The sequence below is a fragment of the Procambarus clarkii genome, chromosome 44 (assembly GCF_040958095.1).
Source record: "Procambarus clarkii isolate CNS0578487 chromosome 44, FALCON_Pclarkii_2.0, whole genome shotgun sequence".
In the NCBI taxonomy this organism is placed as follows: Eukaryota; Metazoa; Arthropoda; class Malacostraca; order Decapoda; family Cambaridae; genus Procambarus; species Procambarus clarkii.
In genome coordinates, this window is record NC_091193.1 from 12,826,171 (window position 1) to 12,848,716 (window position 22,546).

General features: G+C 37.8%; 2 protein-coding genes across 11 annotated transcripts in view; both read left to right on the forward strand.

Moving 5' to 3' along the window:
* Positions 1 to 176: 176 nt before the first annotated feature.
* Positions 177 to 10,841, forward strand: LOC123745275 (cytochrome b-c1 complex subunit 7). Its single transcript, XM_045725631.2, has 4 exons — positions 177 to 287; positions 2,085 to 2,144; positions 4,218 to 4,384; positions 10,562 to 10,841. The coding sequence occupies exons 1-4, from the start codon at positions 254 to 256 to the stop codon at positions 10,646 to 10,648; spliced, it is 348 nt and encodes a 115-aa protein (XP_045581587.1). The 5' UTR covers positions 177 to 253; the 3' UTR covers positions 10,649 to 10,841.
* A 3,243-nt stretch (positions 10,842 to 14,084) lies between these two features.
* LOC123745276 (serine-rich adhesin for platelets) overlaps positions 14,085 to 22,546 on the forward strand; it is a 50,737-nt gene continuing 42,275 nt past the window's right edge. The window contains exons 1-6 of one of the 10 annotated variants that reach the window (XM_069300653.1): positions 14,240 to 14,446; positions 15,749 to 15,827; positions 16,406 to 16,487; positions 16,628 to 16,726; positions 19,142 to 19,256; positions 22,451 to 22,542. In XM_069300653.1, coding sequence (XP_069156754.1) covers positions 16,473 to 16,487; positions 16,628 to 16,726; positions 19,142 to 19,256; positions 22,451 to 22,542 — 321 coding nt within the window. In that variant the 5' untranslated portion in view covers positions 14,240 to 14,446; positions 15,749 to 15,827; positions 16,406 to 16,472. Of the gene's footprint in view, positions 14,146 to 14,235; positions 14,561 to 14,585; positions 14,628 to 14,715; positions 15,828 to 16,405; positions 16,488 to 16,627; positions 16,727 to 19,141; positions 19,257 to 22,450; positions 22,543 to 22,546 lie in introns of those variants that run through there. The other 9 variants (XM_069300654.1, XM_045725640.2, XM_045725633.2 and 6 more) reach the window with 9 other exon arrangements.

A 22,546-nucleotide genomic window follows, 5' to 3' on the forward strand; every position in this document is an offset into this window, starting at 1 on the left:
TATTATAATATTAGTTACATAATATATAATATAATTTTTTTATATACAAAATCGCTTGGATAATATTAAGCCGGCTAAAATATGATTTATATTTCATTAATTTACTTGTTTAGAATATTTACTAAAAGGCAAATTAATATATACATTTTGCCAATAGTGTAGGATATATGTGAATATGATAAGCGGAGCAGAATATAAAAGGTGTGTTGGTGTGTGTGTGGGAGTTGTGGTGTCGTCTGACCTCAAGACCAATATGGCGGCTGCTGTAAAATCTGTCGGTTTTCTCGGTACGTTGCATGTTTTGCGTAAAATGTCGAATCATGTAGTATCCGAGGAGATTAATAAGGGTTGTTGGCATAATTATGGCCTTGTGTTGATACCGTTTTAGCTGAAATATATGAGAGTATTTCCGCCTTATAGGGTCCGTGTCCACCCGGTTTTGATCAGCTGTTTTTTATTTATGTTTGTTTCCTGAAGGTGTGGGTTTATTGTGCAGGTTTACCGTGGTGGCGGTCATGATGCTTGTGTGGTGGCCTATGGCGGCTTACCCCTAGCTATGGGCCAGGTTGTACGGCCGGTTATCCATCCAGTTGTTGACCAGGCCCAAACGTACTTAATGACAGGGAATAGTTTTATTTATTTATTTATATATATACAAGAAGGTACATTGGGTTTGTGAGAATACATAGCATAGTACAGTATTTACACTCTTGTAAAACCACTAGTACGCGCAGCGTTTCGGGCAGAACGAAGGGTTTAGGTTTTTAGGTTTTATAGACCCCATACCCAACTTGTTGCAGTAGTATGTAAAGATAATCCCCCAGAGATGCCACCACATTGCAGCTTTGGTGTATGACACACTATCCAGAGTACTGTGTATATATAATATATATATATATATATATATATATATATATATATATATATATATATATATATATATATATATATATAAAATTTACGAAATTGTTTTTGTTAGGTTAAGTTTATATGCTCTGATATACATTATTATTATAATATAATATTAGGTTTATATGCTCTAATATAGAGCATATAAACACACTATAGTTAAGTGATGGGTTTTATATTGATATATTAGTATGTGATGATTGTGTGATGTCACCTTGTTTAGTCAATAAATATATAAATGGGGCTATGCAGTTGTCGAGGTAAAAATGTTCGCAGGGGTGTAACAGTCAGCTGTTAGAGTACAGTTCTCATAAAATGATCATGCAGAGAGTACTTTCTCAGTCCTACATTGTAGCTTGAGCTTGAAACTATTGCTCCTTGTTTATGTTACAAAAGGTCATATGTAACACAAGCAAGGTGCAATGGTTTCAAGCTCGACAAGCCACAATGGGGGACTGAAAACAGGAGATGCTTTTCCACCCACAGAGTTATAAACCCATGGAACCGCCTACCTGCCAAAGCCGTAAACGTCAAAACTCTGTTAAACTTTAAAATCTAACTGGAAAAGATTGGGGCAAATGGGGGGGGGGGACCTTCGACAAGCCACCGGCTTCCTGTCCTTGTCTAGGCCACTAGTGTTAGTGGGCCCTCAGGTAAATTTATTATGTCAAATATGATGTATGCAGATGAAGCATTTTTAATTATCAGAACTTTCACCATACAGTGTTACTGCATTGGGTCGTGGTAATGAATGAATGATTAGGCTCTGCCATCTGCAATTCTGTCACCTAAATTATTTTAATTTGATAAATTCACAATTTCCCTCACTGAACAAATTTCTCAAATAGACATCTGAACCATGTCGAGAAATAAATGTTTTATTAGCAACAGTTCCTCATGAAAATAGTGTAAATGTATAGTTTAAATTTGTGTTTCATTCATTATGAAAATTAAATTTTCAGGATTATCCATTTCTAAACATAAACCTTGTGTAAACCCTATTTCATTACCCTCTTGGTTTTCAGTCTCATGCATATAATTTTATATTTGCAGCTACAAGTCTTTAAGACACACAATATTTGAAAGTTAAATGGCAAGGTTGAAAATAAAATTGATTTCAGCTAAAAGTCTAGCTTTATAATACTGTATTGTTAATATATTGTTTTATTTTACAGCCCAGCTCAACAATTCTTTGAAGAGATTTGCATTCAGAGCTTCAGGCTTCAATCAATATGGTAAGTTGTGATTTAGGTGAGTGGTCGCCAACCTTTCAGTGCTTGCAGATCACCAAATTCATAATTTTAAATCCCGTGGACCACTGATGTGAATCCCCGGGTCCACCAAACAATGAAATGATAGTTATTAAAGTCAAATTATTTGATGCCATTAAATATAACATACAGAAAATACAGTTACATACAATACACAAATAAAATTGTCTTGCAGACCACTAGTCCGCAAGTGACTGCTCATCTAGGCTATCCATGCTAAAATTTTTTTTTCTGTCAGGTTTTGTGCGAGATACTGTATTTTGAAGATACCTAATCATATTTACTTGAAACCTACAAAACATAAGCATGATCATAAAACTGATATTATGAAGTGTATCCAAGATGGAAGCTACTTTTACTTGTCTAATACTTGATGTGATGACTGCTCCAGAGTTTTATCACCAAGGTAGCCATCCACTCTTTTATTAGGATTGATGTCTGCTTTTGTACTGTTTAATATTTTCATATTTGTTATCCACAGGTAGGCAATCATTTACTTTGTGATATAGCCACAGATTTTACAGGAAAGAGATGGTTGGGTTGACTACATTTGTCTGGCCCTGAAAAAAGGGGGTTTGAAAGTCCCACATAAAAGGCCGTTCTGGAAACAGCAGTATTCTGGAGGGGGTAAAATTTTCTGATAAATGTGAGCAATTACCTAAGTGTAGTTACAGAATGAGAGCTATGCTCATGGTGTCCCATCTTCCTAGCTGTCTGTCATATGCGGTTTTGAAACCACTGATGGTCTTGACCTCCATCACCTTCACTTGTTACAACTATCTACCACTCTGTTTGCAAAAGTGAATTTTCTTATATATCTTTGGCATTTTTGTTTAGTTGCCTTAAATCTATGACCTCTTGTTCATGAAGTTCCAGGTCTCGAGAATTCATTCTTATCAATTTTGTTGTTCCCTGTTACTATTTCAACATTATTTGTGCTATGCAATGAATGCTTTGCTTATCTGGTTTGCTTGGTTCTTTGTTCTGAATCATAGTCTTCTTTGCCAATACCAGTATGTTTATGACAAATATCCAGGTTAGTTTTCTGGGTATCCAACCGGGCAGTGGCCTTTTATTTGTTTGTTCCTTAGCCACAACATTTGTCGTGTTTTCTGACCCAACTGAGTGATTCTGCCTTTTTCCCATCTCTCTGACTACCATTCTCTCTTCACACATAAGCCCTGGTCGTCTTTTCGTATTTCCTTTTCAGGTTTAGTTTTCTTCAATGAAGAAACTCCATTGAGAGGAGCATAAAGAAGCTACCACATGGGCCCTCCCAAAAATCCAGTGTTGAATGTAATGAAATGCCTCTTTCTGGTAGCTCGCTGTCCCCACTCATTTCCATTCTTTCTCATCAAGTTTAGGAGAGGTTGATTCTGGTCAACCATGAATTGGCTGGCTAGCTGACGGAGATCTTGGGCTGCCATCTGGTGGTGGGTGAGTGTGTCTATGTAGGGATTTTTCCACTGTAATGATTGCTTGCATCGTTTTTCTTCAGAGTAACAAATTCCTCCCAACAGTTGCTTGTTTTGGAGTACAAAATTTTGGCTTATGGTGGGCCTTTTCTTTTTTCTCTCAAGTTTTTCTTTGGCCTTTTCTTTGTAGTGGTCGTTGATCCTCAGGTTTTCCTTCACCCCTCTTGAGTGGCTAAATTTCTGGTGTTGGTCCTTGGTAGGTGCACATTGGTCATAGAATCCTGGTATGTTCCCCAAAGTTCTGGTTGCTTCTAACTATTGCGTGGCCCACCTCAAAGATGACTTTCATTATTCAATGCTGGAATATTCAGACAGGTGCCTTACTACATTTTAATGTAATTTTTGGTATTTAATCTTCCAATTCAGGTACTAGTACAGTATTTGGTGTCATTATTTTATCACTACATTCTGAATGTGTGGTGGTTCTTAAACTTTAGCATTTAATTTTAATAAAAAAATTAGTTATAAGCTTCTGATTATATGTACCTATCTTAATTTTGTCATTTACTGTATTCATAGGTACTTTATATTGTAACTCACAAAAAATTATTTATCTGAACAGGCTTGTACTATGATGACTGTTTGCACGAGACGCCAGATGTCATAGAAGCTTTGGAGCGTTTACCACAAAATATAAAGGATGAACGCAATTTCAGAATGCAACGTGCACTTCAACTTTCCCTGGTGAAGAATATACTTCCCAAGGAGCAGTGGATTAGTTTTGAAGAGGTAGGGATTAATTTTTGTCTTCCACATTGCAGGATACTGTATTTAAAAGTTTAGAATTGTTCATTCATATCTAAGCCATCTGTGTTGTACTTTAAATGCTGATAAACAAAACCATTACTTTCTTCCTATGCCACATTTTCATTCAAAGCATAATAAATGTAATGAAAGATCCCAGAATGGTTTAGATATTTAGAAATTGGTTAAATTTCTTATTTTACTAAATTTCTAGCAATTAGTTTTCTTTGGTTGTGATACCTTATGGTATTCCATTGGGTAAGTTAACATTGTCTCTGTAGGAACAGTATTGTGCAGACAAACGGGGTAATATTCTAGTACCAGTGCCACACTGTGACTTGTTTCGTCCTATGAAGCCCTGTTTTATGGTGTGCAATGAATCCATGTTTTTGCAATGGTGTGCAATGAACCCATAGGTGTGAAAGTGTCCTTGTAGTAATATTCTGGTCTATTTACAGCTGATGGTAGTTGCCTGTTTAGTACTGTACTTGTGTACTGGGTGGGTACCTTTGGCCTTTCCTCATCTTGTGTCTGATGGCCACAAACTGTTTTGTTACCAGTGTTGACTGGTTTATATTAAGAGATAGTCTAGAGCTCTTGCCTTAGTCTGATAGGCTGCATCCTCTTGCCAAGGTCAGAGTGAGTAGATCTGGCCATCTATTGTTTCGTGGCCAATTATTTTGACTCATTGTGTTGGACATCATGATGCAGTCCTGGGTATTTTTAAAATATTGCTTGTTACATTAGGAATGCTTTATATTTTATTGTGACCAGAAGTTACCCTTTCTGCTTGACCCCTGCTGGATTCGGTCAGTTTTGCCTCTGGACATATTTTCATGTTTGGATGTTAATCTCGTTTGACTTCACCTTGGTAGGCTGCTTATGTGGTGGCAGCGAAAATCTAGTCTCAGACGCACAAATATCGGCACAGGTCTCGATTTCAGATTTTTAGCAAGATCAGCAGGCTTTTTCCTTCCCCCCCATAATCAAATTTCTCCCTACCAATCCCTTCTCTCGGGCATGGAAACCCCCATCTTCAGAAAGATGGCTGCTTTGGAGAAAGTTGAACACAGGTCAGCAAAAATCAAATGCACAACTAAGTTAGCTCTTGTACAAGGAACAGCTGAGGGCCACAGAGCTAACACTCCTAGACATGACAGGGCTGATCTCATCGAAGCTTTTTAAAATACAGTACAACTAGGAACAGTTCCCACCATTATTGGGATCGTCTCAAAGCTCTCCAAATGTACTCACTAGAAGAAGATGAGAGAGATATCAAATAATATACAGTACACATGGAAGATACTGGAGGGCCAAGTACCAAATCTACACAGTAAAATAACAACGTACTGGAGTGAACGATATGCAAGAAAATGCAGAATAGATCTAGTGAAGAGCAGGGGTGCCATAGGTACAATCAGAGAACACTGTATAAACACCAGAGGTTCATGGTTGTTCACCACCCTCCCAGCGAGCATAAAAAATATTGCCGGAACAGCCGTGGACATCTTCAAGAGGAAACTAGATTGTTTCCTCCAAGGAGTGCCGGACCAACTGGGCTGTGGTGGGTATGTGGGCCTGCGGGCGGCTCCAAACAGCCTAGTGGACCACTCTCTCACAAGGTAAGCCTGGCCTTGGGCCGAGCTTGGGGAGTAGAAGAACTCCCAGAACCCCATCAACCAGGTAATCAACCAACCAACCAACAACCGAGATTAAACAAACTATATGAAACCAACCCCAGTTTGTTGCAGTAGGGGAATACATTGCAACCAGAGGATGTATTTTCCATGCCCTATTGCACTTGGCAAAATTTTCACCTCAATCTATAATAGACAACAACCAAATGAACATGCCTGCAAAAATATTTAACTACATCTAGCTTATTTCTCTCATCCCCAGCCTCAAAACTCATTTTCAAAAGGTAGCAGGGCCATACCTGAGTGAAAGACAACCTTCCCAAATCACAATAAAAACAAACCATAGAATTTGGTTTTAAGTATTCTCTATAGCTTTCCCAATGCTCCAACTATTTTTTGTGATGTTGAATCCATCTACAAAAATATTTCCCATGCTCTATGGGTTGATTTCACTTGAGCAAAAATATAATTTCAACCATGTCATTTTTCTTTTTTATTAACACATTTAGGCACATCTGCATTTGTGCAGCTACCCTGGACTATATGAAAGGAAGTACAGTGTGTCAAAAAGCTAGCTACGTGATGCTAAAATTCCCATCACACAAGATGGTTAGTTATACAAAGGCATGTGATATGTTGTCTGCACTGGCAGACTGGGTGCATTATGAGGATATCTTCAAGAACATGAGAGTGAATAAAGTAATTACTGTACAAAGCTCCAGGTACCTCATACCAATGGGTCTAAATGGTCTGATAATTGGGCATTCGGTGATGTAGTGCAAGTTCCTGCTCACAGAGTTTGCACCTAGAGTGCTCAGGATTGGGAGATCTACCAAGAGAACGTGTCTGTGAAAAGATTTAACTACATCTAGAATATTTCCCATGCCCTATTCATATAATCATTTCCAAATAAAAAAAAAACGGACCCATATTAGTGAAAAGTAACCAAGGAATCTCAAAATTAAAATGGACCATAGAATTTGGTTTCAAATATGCTCAATGGCCTTCTCAAGGCCCCTTACTGCTAAATAAATGTTGTGCCCATCTACAAAAATCATTAAAAATGTGATTAAAGCCATACTAAGGATTACCATTTGCCCAAGAAAAAAATTCCAGAACGCCCAACAAAAAGTTCCTGAACGATAATCATTAAAAACATGATTGGAGCTATATAAAGTGTTATCATTCATACCATACCCATTCATCCCATGCTCTATGGGCTGATTTTGCTGGACAAAAGGATAATTTCCACCCGTCATGTGAACGTCTGTAAAGAGATTTATCCCCAAGCCTTCGCCTTGAAATCTCATTTTCAAAGGAAAAAGGGCCCATATTTTACTGAACAAAAACCTTTCCAACTGGAAATAAAAAAGAACCTAGAATTTGGTTTTAAATATTTTCGGTGGCTTTCTCAAGGCTCCAACTATTTCTTGCAATTTTGCCTCCATCTGTGAACTCAGTCCCAATATCCTAAGCAAATCCATACATCCCTTCTTGCTGCTCATCAATTGGGCGAGAAATCTGGCATGATAACTGTGTTCCAATCGGAGGTTCACCAATTTGAGGTTGCACTGTACTGAACAATTTGGAGGGCATTGATTTAAACAACTTCTTTATAAGGTCACATGTAATACGAACAAGGCCCAGTGGTTTTAAGCTCAACGAGCCACAATAAAGTACAGAAAACAGAAGATGCTTTTTCACTCGTAGGGTTATAAACCCCCATGGAACTGTCTACCCGCCTTAGCCATTAATACAACTGCTGAATCCAGCTTGATAACATCATCAGGATAAACTGTAGATTGCTGTGCAACATCTAAGGAATGCTTTTATGCAGTAGCTCAAAATTTTCAAGAGTTGTGTGGTGACATAAGAAAGATTTCTACTGATATTACTTACTTGTATCCAAAAACATCTACACGCCTGCTCTGAGGCAAAGGGACACTATTACTTGAGGTTACAATTGATGTCCTAGGAAGTTGTACAATAGTAAATTACAGTTGAATATTGTATATAGTTTGAGCATAGGCCAATTAGGCAATATCCTGGGCCAAGTTTCAACAAGCATTTATTCATCTACTTACAAACCTGTACATCTTTTCTGTACAAACCTGTACGAATATTGCAAGTTCCTAATCAAATGTTATTGTTATAAATGGCCTCCTAAGTGCTTCAGAACCTATAAACTGTTTAATAAATGTAAACAAAGCCACCTAAAGATTTAAAAACATGTACAAGTTTGTAATTACATACTTGTGTAAATGTTTGATAGATCCAGCCCCTGGTTCCTACAGAATATTATAATTATAAGCCTGGACCAATAACTTTTGTTTCTTGATGTTGTGGGGATTTTTTCTAAATATCCCTGCCAGGCATAGCAGGAGGAAAAAAGATAATGGAGATTTGTAAATCCAGCCCTCTTCAAAAACCTCCTACGAGCAATTATAAAACACGTATAAACTGCCATGTATTGCTCTACTAATTCTAACAACCATTAGCAAGTTGCCCAGTAGTATAAATAGTCAGGCGGGTTGTGAGGTATCTTTCAGTTACGGCAGTTACGGGTTTGATCTCGTGTGGTAGGCATGGGATTTGTTGAGTATTTCACAGGTAATTATAACTAATAATTAATTTTGTCAGGGACAGGTGGCCTGTGTGTACATTAGACTATATCGAGGTCCCTCCATGGTCGAACTCTGAATCCCCAGAATGCAACCTTACAAGAAGCTAACTCCCTGGTACTTATTTACTGCTGAACAGTGGCATTAGGTGATAGGAAATATGACTAACCATTTCTGTCCCACCTGGGATTAGAACTCAGTTGAGTTCTAATTGACAGTACGGTTTAATACTAAGTGTAATAAGTACATTTCTTTACTGTCATACATGGTACATTATTGCACTTATGGGGCTGTTACATTTACCTCCCCATTTATTCTCCTCATTTTCTGTTAAGACACTCAGAATTTTAGGATGAAGTTTTCAAGTTCAGTTCGCTATACACCAGTTTCAAATATCAGGAATTTCTTTTTCAGTTTTATTAAACAATTTATACAAATTGATTTTATACAAAATGTGAAAATATCCTGAGTTACTCAACAATTTATTGATATATTTTAGTTTTGTTTTATTAGTTTTATAAAACTGTAATATCAATATAGCTATAGGTTAAGTTCTAATTGTAATTAAGAAGCAATAAAATGCTTATCTTCAAACACTAAGAAGGTTAGGTTGTGGCTTTCTATTCAGCTTTTCAGGTAAACTCAAATATTCACAATATACTGTATTTGAAAGTACAGTTTAATACTAAGTGAAAATAAGTACAATTCCTGACTGCTATGAATAGTACATAATGCACTTACTTGTGCTGTTACATTTACCTCCCCATTTTTGGAGGACGGGCTGGGGCATGAGTCATGTGGCCAAGTTCTCCTGTATAATTAGATTTGTTTTCCTGGCATCTGCTGTTCTTTCTTTGTTGGATCCAGGGCCAAGATTCACGAAAGCACTTAGCAAATACTTATGAACGTGTACATCTTTCCTCAATCTTTGACGGCTTTGGTTACATTTATTAAACAGTTTACAAGCATGAAAACTTCCCAATCAACTGTTGTTATTGTTATAAACAGCCTCCTGGTGTTTCGGAGCTCATTAACTGTTTAATAATTGGAAACAAAGCCGCCAAAGATTGAGAAAAGATGTACAGGTTCGTAAGTTCTTTCGTGAATCTGGCTGCAGGTCCCTTTCTCTGATCTTGTGTTTCTTTGGGTACTTTGTAGGGCATTAGGCAACGATAATTGTAAAGCATGTCACGTATTGTGCGTTGTTAAGTATAAGAGTTAATATATTATACTACCATCACAACAAATAGAAATTGATGAGAACTGAAATTCTAATTTCCTGCTTCACAGGTTTGAGTTAGATACTACCTACAATCTGGCAGAATTCATTCTGGATTCTGTGCTGTTGCTCTAAGCACTTTATACTTACTGATAACCACTGTGAGCAGTTGGTTGTCTTGCACTGGTATTATTGTACAGAGTTAGTCCAAGCAAAGCAATTTCAGACAGCCTCCTTTTGGGTTTGAGTGCAGTTTTTTCTGGCTTTCTGGGGATACTGTCTGTTGTTTACCTGTTTTACTTCCAATTGCCTCTTCCATTCAGCATTACTTCTTTAGAATTGTTCCTGAACAGATTTTCTGGCTACAGCTTAGCTACTGCCAGGTTCCCCTCTATTAAGGGATGTAGTTTGGCACTTCAAGTTGAGCTTATATCTTCCTTTGACATTTACTTTGACAAAGATTTCCTCTATTTCTTGAATTTTTTAAGTTCCTTCATTAAATGTACAATGTAGGTAGTTTAACATTTGGCTATTCTCAAACATGCTAACATTATATTTAAAAAAAGGAGGATGTAATCCTCATGTAAAATGTGTAATATATTTATTTTTTTTCTGCTATCTGTTATACTGTGCATATCTGATTGTTAACATTCCTATTATGTATACGTATTTTTTTTAAATTCAGGACCGTGAGAAGGGACGTTATCTGCAGCCATATCTTAAAGAAGTGATCAAGGAAAGGAAGGAACAAGAAGAATGGAACAAGAAGTAAATATTATGTATCTCATTGAGAACATTATGACTTTAAATGTTTCATACACCAACCTGAAATTCATGTATGCACTAAACATGAAGAGAAGTTGTCAATCTTTGTATAAAATGTAAATTATTACAATAATTACTTTAAGTGACCCACAAGATGAATTTACTGAATGCAGTTAAATGAAATAAAAGAGTAGAATGTCCATGTTTGTTTTATTTCCATTTAACTTAAAATGCTGTATATAATTTTTTTCTATCTAACTTTAAGGAATATCAATTAGGCATCCCTTATGGTTTAGTCAATTGATTTTATATAAATGACTTATGGTGGTCATACATCTGGAGAATGTCTGCATATTGGCTTATTTTCAGAGCTCCTTGATGAATGGCACCTTGACATAGCAAGGAGATTTAAGAATCCAGTGATCTGGAAGGCAGTTGAAAATGGCTACCTGCATATACTATTTCTGGTTACCTTGGGTACTTGTTGGGCTCCATGAGTGGTGGTGGAGGTGGTACAAAGAAATGAAAGCCAGTTAGACCCTTTGATGAAATTTCTTGCTGCATCCCAAGGCATGGGTGGTGGATGACCAGGCCCATAATTTTGTTAAGATCATTGCTGTGGTGCACCATGGTGGGGCTTGATTGTATTTGCAAGTGCTGAGACAGAAGTTACCACACACAGCTCAATTTTTTGTCAGTCTGATCCAGGCTTCACTTTTCTGAGCACTGACCTTGTGGCATTTCCTGGTTTTCCTGATAAACTTTGCTGTTTGTTAAATTGGCACATCACATGTGACAATATGAAGAAAAGCTTTCCACTAAAGAATGGTGCTACATAGCCTTCCTGGCTTAGTGCCTTCTTTGATAATTACTTGCTTCCCCACTAAAGATGACGATACTATGTGCACCCATTGACACAAAAGGGATGATACATTCTTGGTTTAGGGAATTCTTAGACTACATTTTTTGTTATCTAGCTGACTGACTTGTATTAAATATTAGTACTTTAATTTGGATAAAAATTTAATATTAAACTAGTCCAATCAGTTTGCACTAACATCACGTTTCAGTACAGCATACTGGAATGCCGACTATCAAAATGCAATTGTTGAACAAAGAGATTGCCTTGTGAAGTTTACCAAGTTAATGATTGGTAAAAAAATATGAAGAATTTAAGATTTAATTCTAGTGTAGACACAATCATTCTACATAGTCTTCATTAAAGACAAATAATTATCATGACTATTTAAAACTATCCATTTGAATTAAGGCTGTTCCATACTGCACCTCAATGCATATGACTGCAACCCACCATGTTAGACTAGACAAATTTTCCTTTAAAAAATTGTTTTGATTCTTGGAGACCTCCCAACCATGACAGTGCTAGGAAGGCTTGAAAGTTGTGCAAAAAGAGTATACTGTATCTTTTGTCTATGCAATCTTCTAAAACTAGACTTTTCTTCAAAATATCACAGTAACAAGGTTATCGTGAGTAACCGAATTCGTTTATGGGCTCATTATGGCCTGTGCAACAGGGACATTTTGTTCTGAGTAGCTAAATCTAAAACAACACCAAACCCAGACTCTTATTTTCTTGTAGAAAATCTGACCACCTGAATCTAATTATGACAGATCCACCAACCAATTGTATCAGTTGTGCTGGAAATCACTCTGCTTCATAAACTAGAAAATATTGAAGGCTCGCACCGCTATCATGTACTATTTATAAATAAAGATCAATTTATTGAATAATCCAGTCAAATTTAAATTTAGAATTTATCAAATAACTATACAGCCTATAAAAAGTACTTGGTAGATTCCTATACAAAACTGCCTGTACCATTTATAGATTTGAAAATGAATACTAGGACTCATTTTCACACTATTTCACCTTTAACCCATCACTAATTGCCTTCCTCACAGTTAATGTGATTCCACCCAAATCGTTAAGTTTAATTCACTTTTTAATTTTTGTTACATTTCAAAATTGGAACTTGACAGATTTAAGGGCTAGCTTGACTCAAAATCACTGAACATAGCTCATTTAACTGATCGTATTTCTTTTGACTGCAGTATATAGTGGTATAGGGGCGCGTGTTGGCTTGAATTTTTCCTCGTAGCTCCTACTAATTTTCTCGTTGATAATGTGATTGTGAATGTTAATGTGATTTCAATATGTATTTCAATGGGATTTAAAATGCTTTACAATAGGTCAACTTTTTGTGACTAATTCATAAATACTGTAACAATATCCAGCTGGATATTAGAATTCCCATTCACAATTTAAATTACCAAGGTCAACATTTTATTGGTCCCTTTGGTTCACGGCCATACAAGGTGAGACATTGATAGCTGACATATCTGAACAAGCTTATGATGCTGTCATCGGCATCATTGCAAACAGTGGTAACTGGCTGCATGCTTTCCAAACCTATTTGCAACAAGAAATATTGAATGTGGTTTTATTGTTTCCACAAAAAATCCAATCTCCCTGTTTTTAAAGTCACTCAGCACATCGAACACTAGGCGATGCAAACATCTTTCATATAACAATGAAATTTTAAGTGAATTATATCGGGCTCATAGAAACCCTAGAACCTCTTAAGAAAACTTGCTAGTAAGTAATAAGGTACCCCTTATTTGTAATGCACCCTGCATATAATACCAAGTTATTATACCACTCATTTCTACCAGGTTACTTAGTTTCTTCTCAGGTCTTCCTTTGGACTAGCCCCAGTCCACCGCCCAACAACTTGGACTGGACGGTAGAGCGACGATCTCGCTTCTTGCAAGTCGGCGTTCAATCCCCGACCGTCCAAGTGGTTGGGCACCATTCCTTTCCTCCGTCCTATCTCAAATCCTTATCCTCATCCCTTCAAATGGCACATGGTCATAATGGCTTAGAATGTTATGGTATTTACAGCTTCAGCGGGTATAAGCAGTTTCGTGGGTATCCTTTTTTATATGTCCTACATTGTGGCTTGTTGGGCTTTAAGCTTTTGCTCTCTATATGCGTAACATATGACAATTTAAAGAAGTGGTTTAGGCTAATATCATCCAACTTGTTCAGTGTTTTAAAGTCTCGATGCAATTAACCCTGTCATATCTGATTTGAAGTTACTGTATTGTTAGTTCTGTAGACCTCAACGGAATGAGAGTTGACTTAATTCTTGGATGATTTTTGCCCTGTGTCGTACTTTCGAAGGTGGGGTTTATACACCCCATAATCATGCCCAAATATATTTCTTATGAATAAATATTGTTAATAGTATTATTATAATTATTATAAGTTTTACACTGTAATATTAGTATACCTAAATTAGCATATAAACGCACCATCGTGGGGGTAGAAGTAGCCTAAGCTACTCTATCCCTTTGAAATGTATTTTTTTTCTTGTCTCAATAAACTTACTTGAACTTGAACTTGAACGCACCATTAACGATATTATATCAAGTAACTCGACCAACGTTAGACAGAAAATAACCCCAACTACAGGATGCAAGGTACTTAGTGGATAATTTCACATTAAAAAGGGGAAAAGAAAGCTGAGAAAGAGAGAGTTGAGTGTAGTGAATGTTACATAAGAAAGTTAACGGTGATGTTTACCCCAGTGGTGCCGCCGCCAGGTTACAGGGTCATGTACCCCTGTGGGTCAGCGGACCTAAACACCATTCATTACCTTATAACCTAACAAGTTCATATATTAACTTGATTTCTCTCACGTGTGTGTGTGTGTATTTATATATACGGTATACGGATTTTGATCGGTTCTTCCGCAGACTGCATTTGCTGTAGTCCGGTATGGTGCGTATGGTGGTGTTAAGGGGGGTTCACTAGAGAGTTTGTGTGGCGAGTGTCGGCCATGTGTGTGGTGTGGTGCCTGCTGCTGCTGCCTGCTGTAGTGCCTGATGCTGCCTGGTGAGCCTGCTGCTGCTGCCTCACCATTATCAAGAGAGAGACCGCTGAACAAAGCCGGGGTTATATAGTGTGTGAAGTGTTTGTGTGTGAGCATCACCGGGGGGGGGGGGGGCGGCAGTTTCTGGTTTGCATATAGAATGTTATTAATTAATTTAAATCCATGGTATACCATTAGAAAGTACGCTTATTAAAATTTGAATTTATGGACAAACTGACAAGTGTTTAATGTCTGTGTATGATATGACTCAGTGTTCAGTTTCATTGCCCATAAATGCTTCTGTAACCTGCTTTATTACCACTTTGTAGTACATACTTTGAAGTAACCAAAGTGGTAACTTTGTTACTATGAAAGTACTCAACTAGGCGAGTACTATCAGGATCAGCATGTGGTACATAATAAACAAACTAAACTAAACCCAGATACAGAAGACCTGTTACAGCAGGCAGCTCACATACAAATATTAAAACTCAAAGGAACCGGACCTTTGACAAGCCACCAGCTTCCTGTCCCATTTGAGGCTACTAGATAGATAGTGATCCTCAGGTAAATGTTAGCATATTGGCTTGTAACTGGATTGATGTCAAGAGACCATGAAATGCTTTAAAAAGCTTCCTCTCTTATGCAGTGGTCTGTCGATGAACGAAAGTCCTTGGCGCAGTGGTAAGACACTTGCTTGACGCTTCGTGAATGCTTCGGCCTGGGTTTGTATCCTGGCCAGGGAGGATTAACAGGGTGCCAATCCTTAACTAGCCTCTGTTCACCTAGCAGTGAATGGGTATCTGGTTGTTAAACGATAGTTCCGATTTGGCAGGCCATATTCCTGGGAAAATTATGATTAAGGACTTGCCCAAAACGCTGTGTGTGCTAGTGGCTTTACAAGAATGTAATAACTCTTGTATATAAAAATAAATAAAAAAATATAAAAGTGGTAATGTATACTGTACCAGTGAAATGAACTATGAACAGCATTCATAACTGTACACAGGCTCTAAAATAATTTACGAAAGAAAGTCTGCCAAATTCTGTGCTACTAAATGGTTAGAGCAGTTGGCTCAACTAATTGTATCAGTCAATTTAATATGAGCAGTCTGAGGGTAGTAATATACTTAGAACAAAAACAATTTAACAGACCTAATATAAAGAGAAATCTATACAGTACTTATTTCATCTATCATCATGCTATATAGGAAGAACCACATATCTCTTTATCATCCAGTAAAGTCACCAGATTTCTGGACGTTACTACTGCTAGACTTGGGCTTGGCTGTAAGTATCTCTGGGATTTGGAACTCTTTTCTAATGCAGACCGGACCCAATGTAAGCTTTGTCAGTAAAACTATTAATATTGCCTTCATGAATTATATAGCTATCATTGCAACTTGATAAATTTGAGGCAAATGGAAACTGTTGGTAACTTACCTAACACATATATAAATTTCTCAGCTTATAGAATATTGGGATCCAGTTTCTGATTGCATTGAGAGTATACAATACTATACAATACAGTACCTTACGTGAACAGTATACTAATTATTGTATGGTAATAAATTATAAATTTAATGGCGAGTAATAATATTTAATTTTAGTAATGCCGGAAAATAGTTCTTGCCCAAAACGCTGTGCGTATTAGTGGCTTTAGGCATAGTATGTACTAGCTCAATCTAGAAGTATAACATTCTGCTTGTAACTCATCTTGTATGTTGTATGTACTTTTACCTGAATAAACATTTATTTATTATTTATTATATATAATATCTAGATGCCAGGAGATTCTTTAAACAATTTTTAAAGCTTGTGTCAGAACATGTTAACCTGTATTCTCAACAAGATTTTTTTTTCTGCAGAAGTTTCATTCAGGAGATTTTGAGGAACAAAGAGGACTTGGAAACTTAATTTAGCACATACAGTACTATGGAGCTTCACCAGGTATGTGTGTGTGTCGCTTGATACCAAAATGTTTTCTATTTATTCTGATAATAGGCCTATATAACTTTGATCTTATTTAAGAGTAAAAATTAGTGGTCACTTGAAGGTAAAATGTACAACACTAGTTATTTATTTAACAGAAAACAAAGCCAAGTAGGTGCCTGAGGCGTTTGAATTATGATGAGGAGAATATTGCCGAAGAAAGCATCGCTCCTCTTACAAATGAAGATGTCTTGGAGGTAAGGTTTAATTGTATATATCATAATAACTTTGCTGGAGGAAGGTCCCAGGTGGCTCCTTGAAGCTATCTTGCAGAGATTGATCCATACCAAAAGTCACATCAGTCACAGAAATTCTAATTTGCCTTCTGGGGACTAGAGCCAAATCCTGGCCCCCTTCTCAGAGTACAGGGAGTAGGTGACAGTCCAACACCCTTCCAAAAAGCCAAAGCTCAACCCCCCCACAAGCACATCTAGGTAAGTACCATACAGGAAAAAGCTTCCAGAAAGTTGGCAAATATTACAGAAAATATAGCCTCTAAAATGTCATGCAACTCCTTAAAGGATTCACACAGAACAAGGGATTCATTCAAACTGATTTGAAACTCGCTGCTACCGATTACTACCACCAGGTAGTAACCGATCAACCTGTCCTCTTACAAATTACGTCTGAATTTGGCCGTTTGCCCAAAAATGAATGTAATTTGAAAATGAAAAATAATTGAAAATAAATTTTAGATTTTTTTTTTCCAAAACGGCAAATTAAGGGTCCATTTGGTAGGTTAGGAGGGCAGGAAGTTCTCCCAAGGTTTCATAACATCATGAAAACCATTAATTGAAAGTTTCCTCTCCTAACCTAACTGAGTAAGCCGGATGACTGAAAACAGAAAATGGAACAGTACACCACTTTCATGAGCCGATTTCATTTCAAATTTCGTCCATTTTTGGCCATAGCGTGCATATGATCGAAAAGCGACATAATTTTAAGAGGATGGTTGAATCGGTACTAGCTCCTGCCCTCAACTGACTCTCCATCTTGGTTCAGTTGCTGATGAAGTAGTATGTGGAGCTGCTTGTAGTGTTCTGGTTCATCAGATTGTGGGCAAGACTGCTTTAAGCTGTGACAGCCATCCTTGGATTCTGTTGTCCTTCAGAGGCCATTTGCTTTGTGTGTTGTTTCTATGTTTTAGTATTGGCTTCTTGTGCATATTTTCATTTTGGCTTGTGTGGGCTTAGCTCTTGTTGCGTTTCAGCCTGCATGAGCTCGGGTTTTCTTCCCTGAGTTGCCTGCTATGCTGTCCTTAGTCAGTCAGTTCTCTTTCCCTGGTGTTCGGGAGTTTGCCTGAGAGGTCCATGGTCCACCCCACACCACCCTACACCACCCTACACGTACACACACACACCCACCACATCCCAGTCAGTCACTCCCAACTCTCCTCTCTCTCCAATACCCCTTACCTTGACACCAGCCACCTCAACACCTCCCATACCCAGCACCTCGAGCCACTGCTATATGGTATGACCCGATGCCTGACTGCATTATCCGACAAAATATTTGGTTATGCAAATTCCTATTCGGATATGGTTTTTATCTGGCCTTAAAAACTGCCGGAATACCCAAAGATTTGGATAAGCGACCTTATACAGTACAGTATTCTCTTTTTCCATGGTTATGGTTTGGCTCCAGATGTTGTACCAGTTTCTCCAGTTCTACCCTTCCTAGGAACATTGGGTTTGGAACCCACTTGCATTTTGTTGGCTTTTGCTTTGTTGGCTTCCCTGGGGAACTTTTCAAGGCTCAGTTCTGTGATGCTATCCTCCCCCATCTCTCGATGTATTCACGGATGCTTCGTCTCGGGGTTGAGGTTTCGTGACCAGGCTGCTCAAAGGGAGTGGCCAGGTTCATTCCTTTGGGTGCACTGCATGGTGTGCGAGTTTGTGGCATTATTGCATACCCTGAGGAGGATTTGACTACCTTTGAGCTTAGTCCTCTGGCTTCACTTGGACTGCTCTCTGGTGGTTCATTGCCTGAATAAAGGAAGAGTCACTGTTCCATTGCCCTATGGATCTGAACAACTTTGGGTAGCTTGGCTTTTGGCTTCAAAGGGTTTGGTTCTCAGCGAGGTTCATATGCGGGGTTTACCCAACGTTCTAATGTACAGGTTATCCCATTTCCATACCATTTCCACAAAGTGGACCGTTGATAATGATCCAGTCTCCCCAAATTGGACTTCTTCACGTCGGTGTGGAACTGCCACCTTCCCTCATGGTTTAGTCTCGTGCTCACAAGCTGTGGTGTTAATTCTGGGTTTCTGTTTTGACCCATTTGCTTCAGGAGTGCTTAGTCTTCTTTTCAGTTTCAGTAAGTGTCCATGTGGGCAGTTATTACCCAGAATTTTCTGAGGCTGTGGGGGGTTTATGCAGTTCCCATTGATTTCTCTGTAACCTGGCCAAGCTCTGATTTTTCCCCTTGGCTTTGGATTAGGTAGTGGTCTTCCTGGAGCTAGCCATATAGATTGTTAAATTTGTGATGACACTGCACTCTCACACACTTTAGAAATTGCATTATTAGTGGTTAAAGCATTTCTTTATTGACTCGTATATAAAAAGTAATATACTGTACTGTACCTGTATTGTACACTTTTTCCATTTCAGACACGGAAGATTTTAAGATCACAGAATGGAACATCAGCACCTGCTAATTCTGTATCCAGTACTCACTATGGAAGACTTGTGTGGGCCAAGATTTCAGGTTCCAGATCCTGGCCAGGTTAATATATTTATTTTTATAGAAATGACATATAGAACTGCATAAATTGTTTGTTATAAAAATAATTTAAATTTTATTCACTTCCTTCTTAAGTATTCATGGTAGGGGTAATTTATTAAGTTGTTATATTTAGTTAGAACATCACTTAGATTTAATGTTTAATGCTTATATATGTGTGTTTGCTTATCAGCTTCAATAAAGTAAGATCTATGATCTAATTCTATCTGCCTCACATTCTAGCTTTATTTAATTCCTTGATGTTAGTGTTCTGTGTCATTTTTACTCAGGATGGTGTGGATGGAGGTTGCTTGCATGACATTTTTCTTCTGTGCATTCAACTTTGAGTGTATGTGGTACAAATATTTCCTTGTAATCTTAGACTTTCTTGAGTTTCAAACTTCCTCTGATGTCTTCTTGTCCAAATTTCTCTCAATTTAAAGAGTTCATTTTGACTATTCCATTCAATATCATGTATGTAAGTTCATCTCCCCTCTTGTTCTTTTACTCTAGGATTTTTGATCGAGTTCAAGCCAGTGGTCTTCATAGTTTAGTCCTCTGTAATTCAGGCACTAGCTTTGTTGCAAAGTTACAAACCTCTGCTTTTCAAAGTTTCTTTTTGTGTTTTACATGGTATGGATTTCATTCCTGTGTTGTATATTCTAGTACTGATCTAATTTTGGCTGTGAGTTGTTTTGAATTATTGCTTAGATTTATAAATTTCAATCTTGTGTTTGTCAGCTTTCCATATGCTACTGACGGTATACTGTTAGTGATCTTCCGGTGTTGGTTTTGGAATTATATCAACTCCTTAATTCTTAGCTTTTTTTTATTCCTGTAGTTGCTGTCCCATTATGATACAGATTCCTTCTGGTAAAAGCCATCTTTTTCCATCTTTATTATTTTACACTTGTTTTGACTGAACTTTAACCATTAAACTGCATAACATGTCATATGACGTGTTGGAGTACTACGCAAGATTTAAATGGCTCGCGGATACATGGGGTTCACCTCACCTTCATCAGGGCTCTTGTAAACAGACGCCAATTTTATAAAAAATCCTGGGCCACATTCCCGGGTGTGAGGTCCTCAGTACATTGAGTGAGCCACCAAGGTTGGCGCACGTAGCATGAGCTCACAGCACTGCTGATCAGCTTGTGACCACAGCATCGCCTAAAAATGCCATAATATATATGTACATGCTATTATTTAGCGGTGATAGTATTACAGAAGACCCCTGACTGATAAAAATGACTAGGATTCTGATATCAGGATTGTTGTGATAATTAGCTCTGTAGTGGGAGGAGTGATCTTGGTAGGGAGGGAGGTAGCGTTGTCTGCTGACTCTGTGTGACCACCTTTTACTGTCTGGACTCACTATACCAGCTTAGTTGTTCACTATGGTGAACAAAACATGCAGATACTTGTATATAACGTCAGTATATAGTGAATAAAAGCAAAAGCAGTATGGTGGCGAGTCAGGTGAGGTGAGGGTGGGAGGGAGTGACAGGCAGTGGGGGCTGCCACTGCCACTGTCACTCAGCATACCAACTTAGTGGTTTGTTATGGTGAACACAAATGTAGATATATATAACGTGTATATATAGTGTAATAACAGCAAAAGGAGTGTGGGGAGAAGTCATTTTGGTGAGGGAGGTGGCATCATCTGCATGATTTATCATGCTGGGTAGGGGTGGCCACTATGCTCTTTGGGCACTATACCAGCTTAGATGAACAGTTATGGTGAACAGAACATGTAGATACTTATATATAACGTCTGTATATAGTGAATACTATGCAAGAACAGTATGATGGGAGGAGGATGTGGGTGAGTGAGGAGTCATTGAGGGAGGAAGTAGCGGTGAGAGGTTGACTGGCAGATGTGGTGGCCACACCTCGCTGCTTTTTGACTTGCACTATCAACTTAGTGGTTCGTTATGGTGAACAAAACGTGCAGATACATATATATAACCTGTGTATATCGTGTAATAACTGACAAAGTATTTGTTTATTGTTTTATAAACATAATAATTGAATCAATAATATGCACACCATAATTTTGAGTACAGCGATGATTCACACATTTTATTATATAAATATATCACACTACACACTATTGAATAATACTACAGCAAAAAAATGAAGAAAAGTCAATCAAGAGTCATTGAAATAATTGGGTAATTATCTCTGTGGCCACTCCTGCCTGACAGCTGGGGTTGAGCAGACCGCCTTGGACACACGCTGAGTCAGCGCCTCTCTTTTACCATACTTCCCTACCCTATAGTGGGCAAAATATGCCACTTATGATTTTATTATTATTTTTTCCATGATCAGGGAAAACAAAAATAACAGGTTTAGAAGAATTATTATTATTTTTTTTTTATTTTTTTTTATGCACTTGTGGGTGACAATGGCCAAATAGCCCTTAGTAACACAAGGGTTAAATAGTCACTTATCTTTCAACTCCTACAGTAGTCTACTGTCCTGGTTGATACCTGGTTGATGGGGTTCTGGGAGTTCTTCTACTCCCCAAGCCCGGCTCGAGGACAGGCTTGACTTGTGAGAGTTTGGTCCACTAGGCTGTTGCTTGGAGCGGCCCGCAGGGTCACATACCCACCGTAGCCCGGTTGGTCCGGCACTCCTTGGAGGAATAAATCTAGTTTCCTCTTGAAAATGTCCACGGTTGTTCCGGCAATATTTCTTATGCTTGCTGGGAGGGTGTTGAACAACCGTGGACCTCTGATGTTTATACAGTGTTCTCTGATTGTGCCTATGGCACCCCTGCTCTTCACTGATTCTATTCTGCATTTTCTTCCATATCGTTCACTCTAGTACGTTGTTATTTTACTGTGTAGATTTGGTACCATAATTTGGTACCAGATTTTAGTGACTATAATTTATAGTTAAGTTATTCCTGCCCCATTTTTTTGGGGGTGGGGGGGGACTAAATTGAATTTTTTTTGTATATATCTAAGAGTTCTTGAGTGTGTCATGTCTGTTTTAGTAATGTATTATTTTAAGAAATATTTATTTATATATTATATATACTGGTATATTTAAAATAAATAAATACAAATAAATAGTAGGTGACTAGTCATACCTTTCTTTAATGTTTAATGTAATTAAACTGCTGTTTTGTATATATAGGTACTGTATATTTATAGTAATCCTTAAACTAATATGTAATATTTTCCTAGCTATCATTGTGAACCATGAAGATTGTGGAATGAGAGCACCGTTTCTGGGCAGTGCTTTCGTATTTTGGTTTGCAGACAACCGGGTATCTCAGGTAG